The sequence below is a fragment of the Cimex lectularius genome, unplaced genomic scaffold (assembly GCF_000648675.2).
Source record: "Cimex lectularius strain Harlan isolate CLEC.00 unplaced genomic scaffold, Clec_2.1 scaffold6, whole genome shotgun sequence".
NCBI lineage: Eukaryota > Metazoa > Arthropoda > Insecta > Hemiptera > Cimicidae > Cimex > Cimex lectularius.
The window spans coordinates 3,919,622-3,939,491 of NW_019392677.1; the positions used below are offsets into that span (position 1 = coordinate 3,919,622).

The window sequence follows — 19,870 nt, forward strand, 5'->3', positions numbered from 1 at the left end:
GTTTTTATTAATCGGATTTTGATTTTAAATATGCCGAAATTTTTCATATATTTTTTAGATTGTGAACCCACTTAAGGTGTCTGTTGAAAAAATATTTTTATCTTATAATTATTCAGAATTTAACGAGAATCTCACGATTTCTGAATAATTATCGATTAACGGTCACTAATCACCACTCATTTTTATCTTATCCTTAGACGGACCTTTTCTTGCCTATTAAGCGAAGAGTACGTAAATTATTTATTAATGAAAATTGTTTTATTTCAACTTTGAATTTAAATTGAATTAATTTAAAAAATGAATTCTATTTTTCACGAATCTTTTCCATCTAATGTCAAATTACCCGGAATACCAAGTAATTTTCATACGTGATTCAAACAGCGTACCCCTACCCTGTTCTTACCGTCTATTCGGCTTTAAATAATGAACATGAAAGTGATTATTGAGTCGTTCAGACCTAGTTATTAATCTATATTAGGGTAAACGAGAAAATTACGACAAGCTTTAAGGACCCCGTTTTGGCCGTATAACTCTTTTCCTAATGGGCCTATCGCCTCCTTGAAAGGCGATGTTCGGTCCTGGTTCGACGTTCCAATTTTCACCTAACAGATGTAACGATCTCTTAACGATCAGCCAGCTGTACCGAAATGGTCACAAGGATGAGCTTTAGACGTCCAATTATTTTTTTATTTGCTTGTTTTTATAACACGTGTGATTTTATATGGCAATTGGCACTTATAAAAATTTACCAGGTTATGTCAAATCAAACGAAAACACAAAATACGTCAAAAACTGCATACTTAAAAAACACTGTTTTGCGTAGTACCCTGTCGATGATTTTAAATTGTCATTCTGTGAGGATTGAAGGTTGAAGTTTCCATTAGAATCCTTGAAAGATCTATATAGCTCAATCTTATTGAGATTAATTTTAATTATAACTAAATTTAGTTGTCAGGCTAAGCTTTAAGCCCAACGTTTAAGTATTTGTTCAACGAACGGTCAAAAAATAAGGCTAAGAGCAATTACCAAAACTCTGTTGAATGGTTAAAGGTAAAAGTAACAACAGCTGATCTATGGCTTTGAATTACAACTTTACCCCGGTAAAGCTCATACGTGAAGAAATAAACAAAGCTAAAGAGACATGCCCACCGTGGAACAGTACCAAGTCATGGCAACTATGAATTTCGAATAAATTGGATATCCTGTTCCTCCCATCATACACGGTTAAAATATCCTATGAGACAAGTTTTGCATCCTTATTGGTAATATAATCTGTCATGAAGGTCTAAGTGAGTAGTCTGGTAGTCTCCAATCATTTTTGTCGGTGATGGATTACCAGTCAGTCAGGGTTGTAAGCAGGGTGAGGTAAGACACTGCCCAACACATTTCGAGAAACCGAAATAGTATGACAAACCGAAACGAGGAATTTTGAGATTTCCCCTTGAAATATGCGCGTTGATGGGCATATAGTCTGTCGTCTTCGATTATTTTGGTCGGTGATGGCGTTCCAGTCGGTCAGGGTTCTAAGTAGGGTGAGGCCAAGACAGGGATCACCACAAAAGGCGAGAAACCGAAACGTATCTATTATCCAAAATTCAATTCAAATTCAAAGCGTTCTCTTTGATTCATTCAGAAATAATAAATAATAAAATAAAAAATAAATATAAAAGCATGTTATGCTAGTTTTGTATATGTGAAAAAAAACTTCTTTTGGTCACAGATAACGGCACAAAAAGCCGGGTGAGGCCAGACACTACCCAACACATTTTGAGAAACCGAAATAGGTCTGACAAACCGAAACAACGAGGAAATTTGAACTTTCCCCTTGAAATATGCGTGATGATGGGCATATAGTCTGGTCGTCTCCGATTATTTTGGTCGGTGATGGCTTTTGCAGACAGTCAGGGTTCTAAGCCGGGTGAGGCAAGACACTAACCCAACACATGACGAGAAACCGAAATGGGTCTGACAAATCCTGTTCAACAACACTACCTGTTGTTTTGTTAATTTTTGTCCCATGTCGACTTAGAGTTTAATGCAAAAACTTAATATTGGACATACATATATCTAATATATTTTTACGTGCATGTCTATATATGCGAGTCTGAATTTTTATCATATTTGTCTTTAGAAATTCTTAAATGGTTTCTATAACCATCTTATCCTCTAATGCGAGTTCCATCAGGAAGTAATTTGATATTCCTTACGGCATCGAGCAGAAGAAGCGTCCATTAAGAATTCTTGGAGAGTTTGCATTAGAGGGTAAAGATAGTTATAGAAACCGTAAATTGTTTACCTTCTTTTAACACAACTGACACAACTGCTACAAATTCACGGCACGAGCACTCTGGATCACATCTGGTCTTGAAGAAGAAGGCAAATTCAGTTGTTACTGCAAAGATTTCGACCTATTTTAAGGTCATCACCAGGGCGAAATAATGTTAAATATGTCTACAGATTTGACATATTTCAGTTTTTTTTATAGGCCCAAATCTGCTCTAAAAACTCAAATTACCTCGAAGACTCAGTCCCATCATTGCCAAGGACTGTCAAGACATATTTAAGATTGCCCTCATTATGACCTTAAAATAGGTCGAAAGCTTAGCAGTAACAACTGAATTTGCTTTCTTCTTCAAGACCATACCTTGATCCAGAGTGTTCGTGAGTGAAAAAGTGGCCGATATTTCTAATACTGAAAACTTCGCGTACGACCTCTTTCGATGCCATGTTACATACAATTTATTGGTGATCAGCTTTTTTGTTGCAACATGTACAAGATTCAAATCTCTTTCAACGTTTGATCAACAGGTTCAAACCAGTCAAAATTTTGTTCTTCTTACGTTCAAATTGAAACATGACTTGAAACGTGTTGACTGTTTCCTGTTCCAACTTTTGCACTATGTGTGTACTTTTTTTTCAAGAAGACTTGAAGTTGGATCATACAATTATTAGAACTTGCAATCACCGAATTATAATTAATATATTGCAGTTTTGTGTGCATCTTCTTTTGTTATGCGATCGTAGTTAAGTAGTTAGTCAAATGTTTCTAATGACGTTCGAACCATCTTTGCCCTCTAATGCGCTACCCATATGCAAGGAGTCCGATACTCCCAATGGATTTTAGGAATTCGGAACGTCAGACTTGCTGAACGAACAAACACTGAAGGACAAAGACAATTTTAGAAACTAAAAACTAAAGTTAAATCTTGGAAAATAAGATCCTCGCCTTAAGGCTAAATCCTCAGTAGTACGTCCATCCACCGCCACGTGGCGTACCAAAATGATCCAAATTTATTCAACCTCTCGTTTCTATACCGCTTCGATTTCTTCCGTTCCGTAAACGAATTTATTATCCCTAACATCATAAAAATTGGTTGGTTGGTCAAAATTCTTTCCCGATACCGAAAGGAAATTTACAACAAATCTAAAACCGAATGCCATTGTCTGTTGGAATAGGTAGGGCATTGCATAACGTCACTCGTCAGGCACTCAATCTACTGAGTTTCTTCGAGTTTTTAATCTTTTCAACTAAAAATCACAACCAGCTTTTTTGACAACATTCCCCTCTCGACAAAGGTAAAAATAAAAGTACAACGGAAAATCGGTCTCTTAGGCGGGAGGACCCACCTAGGGCTCGTGCTGCCACCTCAAGGCGTCCGGTCCAACCGGAATTCTCTACAGTCATCCCGATTATCATCGATCCATCGATTATCAATCATACCGAACCGGGAATTCTATCCTTAATCCTGATTGCTTTTGTTAAAAAGGAATATTTACTTGTTTTCGTTAAGTAAGAGAGTTAAGGGACAGTATCGGTTTAGATGTAATTTTTCTTTTTGTGTTTTTTTGTGGGTGATTTTAAAATTGATTTCTGTTAAGTTTAGTTTTAATATTTTAATTTGTTTTGTTTTATTTTGTTTGGAGTGTAGTGTTTGATTTTCTGAATATTTGTAGTGTTTGTATGACCTGTTGTTTTAAGTGATGTTTTTATAGCTTGTATTTTGATATTTTTGTTGATTTTTTCGTACGTATTTTATTTAGGTCGTGTTTTTCTTTTTTGGCATGTTTTATGATTTATCGAGTGATTTGTTATTTTGTGAATTGCGGAGGGGGCCTGACGGTTGGAGAGGGTGGCCTAGGCCGGGAGGGGGCGTCCGCCGGGGTCGGGGTCGATGTTAGAATCGATTTATCGCCGAGCAACGGGCGTCTTCCACCCAGTCGACCGAGAGGGTTCACGACACAAGCTCACCAGCCTCCTCACAGAGCACACACCTGTTTAACTGTTAACCGGATGGAAATTAGTGTGTTTCTATACTTGTGTGATATGTGCTGTTCCTCCTGAGTATAAAAGGATAATCGTGCTATTTTCCTCGAGTGTATTGTGTGCCGAGTGAACCGACAGGCCGCCCCGTTCTCCCCTTCGCACCCGGTGTTCGCGCTTCCGATCGCAACATGGCTGACGACACGAAGGTCGACCGTTCGGACCCGGATTTCAAATATTTGTCTGTCGACAGGAACACTTTCAACGACCCGGCGACCCAGGCGGAATGGACGCAGAAGAGGCTCGTCTGGGTGCCGCACGACGTGGCCGGCTTCGTCGTCGCCGGCATCAAAGGCGAGCGCGGCGACGAAGTCGAAGTCGAGATCGTCGAGACCGGGAAAAGGACCCTCGTCCCCAAAGACGACATCCAGAAGATGAACCCGCCCAAGTACGACAAAGTCGAGGACATGGCCGATCTCACTTGTCTCAACGAGGCCTGCGTCCTTCACAACATCAAAGACAGATATTACTCCGGACTCATCTATGTAAGTTGATTATTTATTATATTACTTTTTCTTTTTACGCGTTGACACTCTAAGATTTCGCCCCGGGGATTATCACGCCGACGGATTTAACACAGCATAAAAAAACAACACGTGTCTTTTCGACTCCCACCGCGACAATTTTGCACTCTCGACAATGATCAGACGCCCGAATGAGCAAATTTCCACCGTTTATGAAGTCAGGGGCCACAAAACTGACAGCAACCCCAGTCAGGAATGCCACGCTTCTCTCCAAGTTGCCTGCAAACGAACTCACATAAAAATTCACTTATGTTTTTTTATTTATAAATTCAATCATAACAACTCAAAACACTTATATGTTCAAAGTGGCCATAAAAATTGGATCCACAGAGTTGCATTCTAGCTACTCTCAAAATTGCATGCTTACCAACTCAAATAAAAATTGACTAAATTGTATTCCTTAACATTTGAGCTAGCATTACAAGTCGTACAATTCAAAACTTCAAACTAAATTGTGATTTACTAAGCACGAATGTGCAGATTTTCACTGTTTATGAAGTCCTGGGACCCCAGTCTTGATTGCCACGCTTTTTTCCAAATTGCCTGCAACCAACTGACATAAAAATTCGCTTATGTTATTTTTTATTACGTTATTTTTCTTGTCAATTCCGTCTTAACAACTCAGAAACATTGAAATATATTCAAACTGGCCTCAAAAATTGGATCCATAAAGTGGCATTCTTTCTATTCTCAAAATTGCATGTTTACCAACTGAAAAAAATGATCAAATTATAATCCATGACATATAAACTGGCAATTTGGACATATAAATCGTATACTTTAAAATTTAAAACTGCAAATTAAACTGTGACTTGCTAAGCATGAATGCGCAGGTTTTCACTATTTATGAAGTCCAGGGGCCACAAAATGAAATCTAGATAAATGGCATGCCTCTATCAAAATTACCTGCCAAACAACTGACATAAAAATTCACTTACTTTTTTTTAGTACGTTATTTTCTTTGTAAACTTGTAAATTCAGTCTTAACAACTCAAAACACTTGAAAATATATTCAAAGTGCCCACAAAAATTGGATCCATCGAATGGCATTCTGGCTACCCTCAAAATTGCATGTTTAACAACTGACCTAAAAAATTGATAAAATTGTAATCCATGACATTTAAGCTGGAGAACATCCACAGTCAGGAATGCCACGCTTCTCACCAAATTGCCTGCCAACCAACTGTCATAAAAATTCACTTTTTTTATTCAGTCATAACAACTTAAAACACTTGAAATATATTCAGTGGCCTCAAAAATTGGATCCATAGTGTGGCATTCTTTCTACCCTCAAATTTGCATGCTTACCAACTGAAGTAAAAATTGACCAAATTGATTTCCATGATATTTAAGCCGGCTTTACAAATCGTATAATTTAAAATTTAAAACTTCCAATCAAACTGTGGCTTACTAAATACGAATGTGCACATTTTCACTGTTTGTGGCCGTGCGGCCACAAAACTGACAACATCCCCAGCCACGAATGCCACGCTTGCCTTCCAATTGCCTGCGAACCAACTAACGTGAAAATTCACTTGTTTTTAATTTATTTTTTATAAATTCAGTCATAACAACTCAAAACACTTGAAATATATTCAAAAACTGTCCATACAGAAATTAAATACATAGTTTGGCATTCTGGCTAGCTTTAAAATTGCATGCTTACCAACTGAAATTAAAATTGACCCAATTGTAATCCATGACATATAAACTAGCCTTACAAATCGTATAATTTAAAATTTCTAATCGAACGGTGGCCTATTAAGCACGAATGTGCAGATTTTCTTTCACTGTTTTTGAAGTCAAGGAGCCACAAAAGTCACATCCTCAGTCACTAAATTGCCTGCCAACCAACTGACATAAAAATTTACCTTTTATCCTTGTAAATTCAGTCATAACAACTCAAAACAGTTGAATTATATTCAAAGTGGCCACAAAAATTGGATCAACATGTGGCTTACCAACTGAAAAAAAGGCCGCAACAACAAACATCTAACAAATTTTTATTTTTAAAAAATGCTCAATATTCGTATGTGTACAGTTTAAAAACGTCACAATCACCCCAACTTAAACACCTGAAGTATTTTCTAGCACTAGCCTGTTAAGTCTCAATATTTTAATTTTCACTATTGAGAAAATAATGAGGAAAAAATACTTAAGGCAATAAGGTTCTTCTTTCTTAAATGCCTTCCAAATTTCCGCTGTTTTCTAAACAATTAATATATATTTTCGTCAGGGGGCCAAAATATTGACAATATCCCCAGGCAGGGATGCCACTCTTCTTTTCAATTAGCCTGCCTTCCAACTACGCGAAAAAACCCTTAAAGTTTCACTTTTTTTTATCATTCAACCATACCAAAACATCCACTAGATAAAAATTCACCAAATATTGCTAATTATATTGTTATTATATAATATTGCTAAGTACTGCTCGTATTTATGTAAGTTTTAAGTCCTTAAAACACCTGAAGTATATTCATACAGTGGTCCTATGTGTAACTTTGCACAGTTTTAAGAAGTCAGAGGCAACCAAAATGTCATCCACAAGAAAGCCGCGCTTCTCTCAAATTTACATGCCTACGAACTGACATAAAATTCCAACAAATTATTGACAATAAATTCATCATGTCATCCCAACTTAAACAGAAATTTTTCAAAAATTTGCCTATTAAGTCCCAGTGTATAAAAAATGTCACTGTTTTTGAAGAAGGGGGGCCACGAAAATTAGTTACACACGGACTATTCTCAAAATTGCCTAACAATTGTCATAAAAATTGACCAAAATGTCATCCATGATATTTATTTTCCTCTCATCTCAAACATTCAACTTTTAACATTTTAACTCCGCTCTATAAATAGTACCTTTAGAAAAAATATGAAAGCTAGCTCAAATGAAACCTGCTAAGCACGAATGTGCATATTTCTACTGTTTATGAAGTCACGCGGCCACAAATTCAGTTCGTGACAGCCACGCTACGCTCAAAATTGACTTGCAAAACCTTCAAAATTTTCATCCTCCACATTTCCACTATAGAAGTTTAAAACAATAGTCATTACAAAACACATATGCACGCGTTATTTTCAATACGCACTTCAAACTTTGACCCGCTATATTGGACCAATTTCCAGCGTTTCTTGAAGTCAGGTAGCCTCAAAATTTGAAGCTTGACACCAGACATGAATTTCCTTTAAGATAAGTTCATTTCTTACTCAATCACATGAAAAACCCTTAAAGTTTGTATCTTTTAAAATTTGCACAAATTTCCATTTTTTCTGAAGTCGATGGTACACAAAAATGACACCCACATGAATTCTACAAACTTGCCTGTTTACCGTCTATCATTGAAAGCATTTATTAAAGCAGTTTTTTAAACCTCAGTCATCCCAGTTGGAAATAGAGAAAGCTTTTTCAATATTTTTAAACACACATTTCTACTGGACAACTTTGTCATGCTAAGCCCCAATATGTAAATTTTTATTGTCAGTGTTTTTTAGTGTCAGAAGTCAATCGCTAGAAAATCCTCGGTTGTATAATTGCCACGCTACTCTGGAAATTGAGGAAACGTCTAAAAATATTCAAACTCTTTACATACGTTCTAAGTCAAAAATCTTTTATTTCCAATATTTTAAACAGTGGCCTTCCAAGCTGAAATTTGCAGTGTTTACAAAGTAGAAATTAAGTTCGTGACAAAATTCACAAAGCATGACTCACTCTCTTCTGCAGATCAAACGAAATTCCTACAAGCTGACCTCCCATTCCTTCACTTTTACCCCCAAGTGAGGTTTAACCTTTTGAAAATGGTGAAGAAAAAATTTATTACTCGAGTAACATTACGTTGAACCCAAGCATTTAACTCTCGTATTAAATCTAGCAATTAATATTCTGCTGTCTACTTAAAGTTTTTGATTAAGAAAAAATTAAGTTGGGTACGTGCCATATAGGCCAAAAATCAAAAACAAAACACTCATGTGATAAGGATTTAAAGCCTATTAATTTGTATCAGTTGGAGCATTTCGAAAAAAACCAAAAGAAAATGTATTCCATTTAGTTTTTACATTTTTTCTTTTTAACTCAAACGAAAATTTGTTTTAATTGCAAACATTTTTCGCTAAAAAGCGGGTAGTGTTGAAAGTTATCACGTTTATTTTCTATGATTTGCAAAGGTGTCGTCCACCTCAGTATAAAGATAATGCCTTATCTAGGATTTTATTCTAAAATGAAATGTCGCCGTGAGAAAGGCTGAAGAAGAATTTGAATGAATAAAATAGATTATTTTTTATATGATGAAATAGGTTTGAAATATAAATCTCAATTTTACGTCGAAAGGTTGAGTAAAAAGACTGTTATTTTTCTACGATATTTAATGAATAAAACAGAACAAAAAATGAGTGCTTTTTTAATTGTACAAGGAAAATGAATAGAAAAGTATTAACGTTTTATATTTAGCATTTTCAACTATATTTCGACCTTTCCAAAGTGTAACCTTTTACAATCAAATGTAGCACTAAAAGAAAAATAAATAAATGATTGCAACTGTTACAGGTTGAAATAAAAAAGGTAACATGTAAAGTGTAAGGGTTACATTTGACTTGGAAAGGGTTGCTTGCGATTGAAAAGGGCAACATTTGATTTGTATAAAGTCAAAATTTGACTTGGGAAAGGTTCAGCTAGGCTTGAAAATGCTATCGAACTATGTCGAAAATTAATCTCTTTTTTTTCGTAGAACTGGCCTCTTTAAATCGATCACATTTTTTTCACCAAATATTATTCATATTAAAATGACCCCCATTTGGAATTAGGTTGTGATAAAAATGATGATTCAACGTTATATTAATTCTCGTTCTAGAAAATAAAGGTGGGTCAGGAAATTTCAGAATTTAATTGTTTTACATTTCGAATTATGGAAGGGATTTGTTTTTTCTAAATCACTCTTTATCACCGATTTCGATAAGGGGTTTCTTTTTAAACGTTTATCTTTGTTTGTTTTTCTCGGCGATAAAGCCATTTTGACTATTTTCCTGTCATTGGAAAATTCTGTTAACAAATCATTCATTCACTGAATTAAGTTATGTATGATAATCAGGTATTAAGTCACAGAACTATAGAAACTCCCAACTCATGCCAACCTTTCGTTTAATTCGTAAACATCTTCAGGGCTGAGTTAGTTTACAATTTCTTTATCAGGTATATATGTAGATGTTTATAACTCCTTGATAATAAATAACATAAAAACAACAATTAAAATGTCAAAAATACTAAAAACAATAATAGATAAAGGGGCCGTCGGTGGCCGCAACGGGGTTGAGGGTGTTGACACGGCGCTCATCACTGTAAGGTAAAGGTCCGGGGTTCGAATCCAGCGGCCCTGCATTCGAATCCGACATACTTCCAAATGTTTTTTTTCTCTCAAAAACACCAGCATCGAGAGGGTTTATATGACCTCTGCTGATGCGAACCCTCGTAAAAAAAGATAAATTATTGTTTTTCGTATTTTTGGTATTTTAATTGTTGTGACGTTGGGAGTTTCTATGTTTCTGTGACCTAATACCTGGTTATCACACATACAAATCTACACAAGGACGATCCTTAACAATATCTTACTGGTACATCATGTATCTCGATAATTCATCATGATTATGATCTGGAAGTACTTCACAAATTTAAATCATTAGCCTTGAATTAAATTAAAATGTTCACTTCACAAAAGATGTTGAAAATGTTTGCCTATAAATGGGCAGATTGCCCAAGTCAATCCTCTGCAATGAAGTTCACCATCTAAACAAATTTGGTTAATTTTGATATTAAAATGCAAAAAATCAATTATTTAAGGGGAATTATTTTTTTTATTAGGTAGCCAGTTAGAGTATGGCACAATTACCACGTTGGCTGGACTGAAAATAATATGGATTAGAGTGTCTCCAACTGTTGCCAATGAGCAGCTTCCTCAATAAAGCCAATTAACGTCAAATTTGATCGAAATCAAATCTGCAGTTTATGTTAATTAATCAAAAATTTGTTGATGAAGTAAAGTTACAGTTTTATACTTTGTTTACGTTTGTGTTTATAAAAAGTTTTTGCATATTTTCCAAACTTTTTTAGAACTGATTATTTTTGGATCGAAAATGGTCTCAAGCTTCCTATACAGCTCTTTGCTTGGGTGATTAGTTGTTTTTAGACGGCCAGTAAGGGTAGGATTTTTTGAGCCAGACTTAAACGGAAAATAGTAATGGGGCGGTGTTTATTCCTGGACAAGAAACCAGGATTTATCGAGGGGCAAAAAATACGCTATTATTTTTAGCCGTAATAGGCCGTTGGAGATAAGCGTTGTATAGATTTTTTCGTTGGTGTTCGGAAGGTAGTTTTTCTCTCGGTACTCCGTGAAAATTACATCGATAAGAATTACGAGTTCTACTTCGTTTTTTACTATTCCCTCGATTATCTTGACTTGAGAAGTGGGTTCTCGAGATAGCCACGAGGAAGGCATGGTGGGTCCTGCACCGCTGTCTCCCACCATAAAACGAGGACTTTTGAGCCGGCTGCCACACCTCGGAGGGACCAAGGACGTCCACATCGGGATAGATCGGAGAAGATCGTAGTTCCCTCTAAAGAGCGAGGGGTGGGCTGGAAAGGAAGAAAAATAAAAGACCGTGACAAAAAAGAAGAGATGACTATGTTATGTGGTGGGGTCTAGGAGAGTCCCGTCAAGAGGTGTCCAGGAACCGTTTTAATAACTCTCAAACCCTGTGCTATGCCCGGAGTGAAAGGTTTTATTCACTTTCATCGGGCTTCTCCCGTTTAACCGCAGATTTCTTATGCAACGACCTTCAATTCTCTTCGGACAAATTTAATTTCCTTCTAATAATCCCTCGATTCTTTCATAGGATCATCGAGTATTTCTGCCTTAAAGACCTTAGGCTAACACGACAATCAATTGTTCAATTTGTATATATGTAAAAAAAGCTCCTTGACCCAAAACTATCACAGCTATCAGACCAGCCAAGTCTGACTAGGACAACATAAAACAATTGACAATTCAAAGTTAAATTTAACGAAAAACATGATAAGAAATTAACCGAATAAAAATATAAAAGCAAGCATTGCTGAAATTAAAATGTTAATAATTAAGCAACATCTCGTTTCCCATTTGCTATTGAAACTGCCTTACCTCCATTTAATTGCGTACTCTTGTATTTTTTTTTTATTGTTTAAATTAATATGCCAAGACGTAATAATTGTATATTAGGCTGGGGATGAAAGAAGCGGCTACAAGACCTGCACCTAGAAGTAGATGTATTGGGCTCCTCTATTTTCATAATTCGCTGGTCAGCTTCAGGTTGTTAATCGTCTTCCATACCTTTGCCAGCAGTTTATTAGAATAAAGGTGTCTCCAGGCGCGCGGTATTCGCCGAAAACCGAACGTTTTCCAAGTCTCGAGATGCTCGTCTTGGCTCGCATATGGCGTGCCTATGTATAAACATGCGGGGTTTGTATAACCTAGTCGATGCGGAAACTGCTAATGCGAGTCCTCAACTTACTATCAGTCGTGATGGACAACAATGAAATTTATTGCAGCAGCTGCGGTTACTGTTTTGTGCAGTGACCTGAAACCAATTCCAAACCAAAGTAGACGGTAGATGGCATCACTAAACCATTGACACATCCCAGTTTTTGACGCTTTCCTTGATTTTTTAAGGCAGATATTAAAGAATGCCAATAGTGAATTTGTTTTAAATCTGTCACAGAGTACTGATGCCCCATCCTACTTTAGATGCGTTTCCACGCTTCTGTTCGTAAACATTGAGGATCTCCAAAACTGTGGCGTTGGGCCAATCTATTATTAATCAAAATGCAAAGCTTGTTCTTAGTATAAATTAATACATCTATGCTAGTTAGGAATCATATATTAATGAAAAATAAATAGCATTAAATGGAAGTATATACGTAGTGTTGATTTTGATAACAGTTGACAGTTGGTTAAAGGTATGCAGTTACAGTTGATTCCCGAATGTGTAGATGCTTTGAGTACGGTTATTTAACGAATATTCGTGCACTTTGAAGCAAAACCGCCAATAAGCCGAGCACGGAATATTGCTCGGTAAATAACCAAACATCCATCTTCCAGTCGGCGAACCTTTGCTCGGCACATCCCGTATGTCTGCGAACCTTAAGATCTTGCTTCCGGCTTTCCTTTCCTGGGCACACTAATCTGCACCTACTTACCCCATCACAAAAATATAAAACGTGTCCTGCGGTCTCCTTTTCCTGGCAGTATCTGGATGGTTTCTTCCGCCTGTATCCGGTGCATGTGGCTTCATAGTCGGCAGTGTTGTGCCAGGAGTCCAACCAGAATCCTGGTTCTGTTAAGGTTATCCTCTAGTAATTCCTTTGTGAGTCTTCATGATGGCCCGTTTACGAACCTCTTCGCGTGCCCCATTCCTGGTGTATTATTCAGATTTTGGACTCACTAAGGTTCAATTTTCAGATGCTTTTTTTGTGGCAAGATGCTAGGCCACATAGGATTCCGGTCCTAGAGAATTAATATTGGCTCCTGTCCATTTTCTAATTGCCTCTGATGTTCCGAATGTACAGGGACCAATGCGATGGTCAGGTCATTAGTGTAATTAACTCCTACAGGGTATCCGTACCATTCCAAACGCTTTTGACTTTACTCGCATGAGGCTGCCTGAGAGGCAGATACAATGACAATCCTCAAATGTGTTCCTAGGTTTCTAGCCTTTTTATTGCTTTGGAGTAGTGTTCAATTGCTATGATTTCAGACTGGAAAAATGTAGCGTATTTACCTAAATTTAAAGTTAGTTCTTCCTAAGGACTCCAGCTCCCATGCTATCCGGTTCGACCGGTCAATATGGCAGTAGATATTGGCCTTCAGAGATGTTTTTTTGCCCCATCTTATATACTGTTTTATTAAAATTGGTATGACATTAAGCACTCAAAATAAACCTGGATCCCAACAAAAAGATCTGATTTTATTGGTAAAAAAATAAACTGACATTTTGAAAAATGCATTATAATTTCATGCAAATTAGAAGTTTTACTGGCCTTGTTCATTTAATGTGGTCTCGATTTCAATATATATTTTTTATAATTAAATAATAATAATTATTTTTATATATTGGAAAACAGCAAGTAACGAAACACAATTATTATAATTTAAAAAATCTCTCTTAAGTTTTCTGCCTTTGCAATTTAAAAAATTGCTGGCAATCGAAATCTGTAGGAATTTACAAGTAGATTGTTAAAAATTAATGTTTGCCATTAAAATTTATGACTCCTCGTCAGAAAACGTTTTGAAAGCAATTTTCTTTTTTTATTTAATCGTTGGCATATTTGTGAAGCCCGGGATCAATGGAGTGTGGTGAAGGATGATATATGTATTTCGTCCTGCCGCTGGCATTTAACCAGTCTCTATTTCACCTGGGTGGGCATAAACCGAGGCTGGGATAAAACCGATAAGACTGAAATATTTTAACAAAAGAAAAAAACTACTTGTATAACAATATCGTTTCCTATTTACATATGAGCTCTTTTACCCGTTATTTTTATTATAATTAAAAGAAGACTTGTTCAAAACAGGTTTTTGTGAAATGTTACTGCATTTTTTACACTAGATTTTTATGGTTTCCATTTCGTGGCCATGTCTCACAAGAATGTAGTTCTGGCCTTTTTTCGAGGTTTTCTTTAATTAATTGAATCCTTGGGGATGAATTTTTTGAAATGTACCGGATTCACACAATAATTGTTAGTCAGATAAATACTTAGCAACGAATTTCAGTATTTTTATTATATTCATGTTGTACCTATGTAGCCCTGCACGTGATTGAAGTTTTTGTCATATTGTCCGTTGTAAGGAGACTCATATTGAGGAATGACCTAGATGAGTGTGTGTGAAAACACAAAATAAAACAAATATTTATGCAACTTGGATTTCGTTTCTCTGCCAACCGTTTTTTCCCCATCTGTTTTATTGTGTTTTTAAGTTGAAAATTTCAAAACAAAACAAAACTGGTGGAAAATTCCAACGGAAAAAATAAAAAAAAATTAAACCACCATGCGCAGAAACTTTTTTTTACTATTAATGTTGTTTTTACTACCAAAAAATAAATTTAAAATTTAATAAAATATTAAGACCAATAGAAATAATTGATGTTTCATTGTTTTATTACAAATATTCAGGGATTATTTTATTAATTTACAAGATTTCTTCTACAAGCATAGGCAGATCAGCAATAGATCACAACATTTTGGCTTTTTTCAACAATTTCCTCCTGTATTCTACTAGGATTGGACAAATTTGGGTTTATAATTGCATTTGTTTAAAAAGATTGGTTCGTTCTAGTTATTTTTAACAATAGGTAAAACGTTTATGTACGCTTCTCTTTAATATATGTCAATAACCCTGTTTTCCCCTCCTCTATCCTATTTTTACAAATACAGTCTTAATTACATTGTGAACTGAATAAGGAGCACATAAACAAAATTAAAATTATCATTCGGACTCTTTCATGTGCACCTTTTGACAATTTGTATGTAAATGAGACATTTGTTTTTGTTTTTTTAACTTTTCTTTTCCATTCGTTTCAATCAGTTTGTTTCTCTCCATTAACATAATGGTTCTTAATTGCATTTCTATTTTTTCTTTACAAAAGTGGTAATTGCTCGATGACGTACTGACATTAAAACCGGTTTTACCTTGGAGGTAATCAATCATAGGCGAATTGTGAGCAAAGGCATTTGTCAAAGTCTACACATCGAAAACGACAACTCCACAAATCCTGAGTCGACACGTTTAAGAAAATCCGTTGACTGCCGAAAGCAATTAACATCGTTGGAAGCCGAAATATTCAACAGTCGATTAGGCTAATTAAAGGGCGTACAATTTCGACTAGTGGGTCCTATCCTGGATATTTCATCTGGCAGAAGAGAAATCAACAGCTCGTGACTCAACCAATAGAACAGATTTTATACTAAACCTGCCAGCCCTTAGGGAAAATCATCAATTGGACCAAAGGCGTACTATTTTGACCAGTCGGTCCTATCCTCGATATCACATCTGGCAGTATAGAATTGAACAGCTAGTGTCTCAACCAATAGAACAGATTTTGCACTAAAAACCTGTCAGCTATTTGCGAAAATCATCAATTGGACCAAAGGCGTACTATTTTGGCCAGTGGGTCCTATCCTTGATATCCCATCTGGCAGGATAGAAATGAACAGCTCGTGACTTAACCAATAGAACAGATTTTATACTAAACTGCCAGCTATTTGCAAAAAATCATCAGATGGACCGATGGCGTACTATTTTGACTAGTGGGTCCTAACCTGGATATCCCATCTGGCAGGAGAGAAATGAACTGCTCCTGACCTTCAAATAGATTTTATTCGAAAAGCCTGTCGGCTATTTGCGAAAATTGCACAATTATTACCCTTTAATTTAAAGTGTCCATTAAACCTAGATGTACCCCCAGGGCGTGATGAAAACTCCCTTTGATTACCGATAAATTATTCAATTTTCGTCATGTGTCATAAATAATAACGGAGTTTGCTCCAAGACAACGTTTGAACCGAGAGTCTGTTTATTTTGCGTTTGAACAGGGGAACATGGAAATAATGGAACAAGGAAGGGACTATTGACTCTTTAAAATGTCATCAGCAGCCCCCTTTCAACTGTCATGAAATTCCGCTAGTTCATCAAAGTTTTGTACAATACACCAATTCTAGGAATATATCTTTGGCCCTTTGTTGCTTTTCAAAGAAAAAATAATTCTATTTCCGAGGTTCAGAAGTTATAGTTTGCCATTGTGAAAATTTAGGAAATTTAGTCTATCTAAACAACAGTGTTAACAAATAAGTTCTGTTCTAAAATTGATAATTAAGGTTTCACTTAATCTTCTATCGCGTATATATATATATANTTTGTGAAGTCAATCATTAAAAATTTATATTTATTTATTTATACACCAGCAATAGACAATTATATTACAGTAATTACACAAAAAATAAGATTAATTAATTATTCAGTCCATATATACACATGCTTCTACACCTCATATGCAATAGAAAAGTTCATATGAATCATGATCCGATTCTCAACCCTTTCTCAGATATTCAACATTTAATGTTTTTTTCAGTTGTTTACGGTTTTCGTCATAAATCTACTCGAATCTATTTAACTATTCATTTTTGGGGAAATACAAAAAAAAAAGTTTAAAAGAGCTTTTTAGTTGAGATGAAAAAAAGTCAATGGCACGAGCGGGATTCGAACCCACGATCTTCGGCTAGATACGCCGGACATCAATTTCCTATCTCAACCCCACCTTATGAGTTTTCCCTCCTTTTTGCCATTTTTCAAATGTCGTGAAATCGGATTGGATTCTCGACGACAAATGAAATGGCCATGGAGAGCTTTAGTGAAGTGTACTTCATTTTAATTAATTAAATTCACTAATTTCGTGGTCCGCTTGACTAATTAATACATTACAATTAATTAAGGTTTTTAGTTGAGATGAAAAAACTTTAAATATTACTTTAAACTTTAAATATAGATCAATCAGGATCACCATTGACTTTTTTTATTTCAGCTAAAAACCTTAATTAATTGTAATGTATTAATTGGTCAAGCGGACCACTAAATTAGTGAGTTTAAAAGAGCGTTAAATATCCTTTAAGTAGACACCCTTCTAGAACTTTCATATTAATTTTGGGTAAAAATTAAACAATAAATCTTCCAAAAGCTGCTAAATTTAAAATTTGTACAATAAATAAATTTTCAACCACGTTGGAAAAATACACGGTTGAGCTTGGCAAATTTCATAAAAACTTCTTGGTTTAATAAGCTTTCTAGTGGTATAGCCTTTACTTTAATTTCTTTGAAACAAAATTCAGAACTTGTATGCTAAATCGGAAAAAAGTGGTGACGGTGTGATTGTTGAATTGATGAAACTTTTTGTCCTAGGCAAAATGTATTTCCCAACTTTAACTTAATAAAAACGCACAATAAGAAAACAATAATAAACATAGAAAAACACATAATAAAGAGACAAACATAGCTAACAACCAAAGAGGAAAAATTGGACAAAATATCTCCACTAAATATAAACAAAAGAAAAGAACAACACAAAAGTTGTAAAACCCAATTAATCTATTAAAAAAGCGCAAAAGGAAAGAACGTAATTTGGTTGTTCAAATGTCTTCAAATTTGTTTTACGTTGAATTTTTCTTTGAATCACTCTGTACATATACCAGATGTCCCTAATTGATTGTTGTTGTATGCGTTCCTCTCAAATTCCTTTTCTTCGTATTGATATCTTGTATATGGGAGAGCGAGTAATGTTTGGCTTTTATGCACACTGGATTCCAACTTGAGCTTATGAATGTTTGCACATCGACATTCGTATAAATCATTTTTTTACTTTTTCAAAAATGTGAAAAGAAGTAAAGAAACTTGTGCTATTTGTGGCCCTTTTTTTATTTTGACAAATCAACAGTTTTATCTTATCTATTTGTTTAGCAATTTCTATCGTTTCAATTGCCTTCGTTAATCATAAAATAAATCAATTTAAGGTCAATAAATGAAACCAATTTATAAAAATTAATTGAAATTCTATCCAGTCGTCATATAAAAAACAATCTTGTCTAAAGTAGAGTTGATTCCTTGAATAAGGATCTTAATAAACTTCGTTGTTGTTGTTTTTTTTTAAATTTCATTTGTACTTTATTCTTTATAAGATTACAAATATAGCTTCTAAATAAACCCTGGAAAATTGTTTTATAACAAATATCAATTGTTGAATGCCTGATGAAAACCCCTTGTCCTAGATGTTTTCATGATTTGTTTCTTGGTAGTTACAAATAGAGAAATTCAGCCACCAGTTTTATCATCTTTTTGAAAGATGGGACGAAGGCTTTGATTGATTTATCGAAAAATAAGTGATTACTTACACTTGCTGACTTTGTCTGTTAGATGATTGATTTTCATTTTAATTTCTTTTAGCTTTGAAAAACCTTTTAATATTTTATCATTTATGTATGTAACCATTTATTTACAAAGCACCAAAGTCTTTATTGCGTTTTAATCCTACTTATTTACTTTCCTGTTTCTCCGGCCAAGTTATGATATACCAATTAGGATGGTAACAGACTCTCACTTTTTTAATCATATTTGAGCTACTTTCTTTCTCAACTTTAATTCTCAGGGATCTTATTAATTAATGGATAAAATATTATAAATAGTAAACACAGGTATACATAAAACTGAAACAAACCGTCAAGTCTTGTTAGATTCACACTGCCTCAGAGTACTCGATGATTCACTTCGTGAGAATCGGAGGAAAGCACCTCCATTCGCGCTAATAAATGACAATTACATACCACAATTCATTAACATTACCCCAAGCACTCGGTATTAACTAAAGTGAATTTCTTTGAGTCTTCAAAATTTTTAAAAATACTTAAATTTAATAGACATCCCATTTTAAGATAATTTCGTTATAATTTTGAACATAGCAGGCTATAATAATAAATCGTACCGGTCTCTTTAAAAAATATGGTTTAAATTTTTGATCTGTTTTTATGAAAATTGGAGCCGATAAATGCCCAGAATTTATTTGTTGTATTTTACTCTCATTAATTTAGTCGACTCTTCCTGGCGAAAAAAAGCAATTCGCTTTTAATTTGTTATTAATTACAGCAAATTACGGCAATTATTGTTATCAGAAGTGAATAAGAACTAGGAATACGTGCTCTAGAGCGCAGATTTTCGGCTTCTATGACATCGCGGAATTTCGCATCACAATAAGGGTATTGTTTTCAACCCGCGTTGAGAAAATAAAGCTATAACGGGATGAACTGTAATTACCGACAACGCATTCCATCGTATTCCGTTTTCAGATGAAAGCGTCTCATTTATGATAAGCATTCTTACTGAAATAATTTTAATTTACGGCTGATGGGTTTTGCAACGTTTAATATTCCTGAGGTTTTGTGATGTGCATATCTAAAAGTCAA

The 19,870-nt window shown here is 35.1% G+C and overlaps 1 protein-coding gene across 3 annotated transcripts in view; it reads left to right on the top strand.

The window, feature by feature from the left end:
- The first annotated feature begins 4,201 nt into the window (after nt 1–4,201).
- LOC106673610 (myosin heavy chain, non-muscle) overlaps nt 4,202–19,870 on the top strand; it is a 77,971-nt gene continuing 62,302 nt past the window's right edge. For all 3 annotated transcript variants that reach the window (XM_024225514.1, XM_024225515.1, XM_024225516.1), the window contains exon 1: nt 4,202–4,806. In XM_024225514.1, coding sequence (XP_024081282.1) covers nt 4,453–4,806 — 354 coding nt within the window. In that variant the 5' untranslated portion in view covers nt 4,202–4,452. The remainder of the gene's footprint in view (nt 4,807–19,870) is intronic.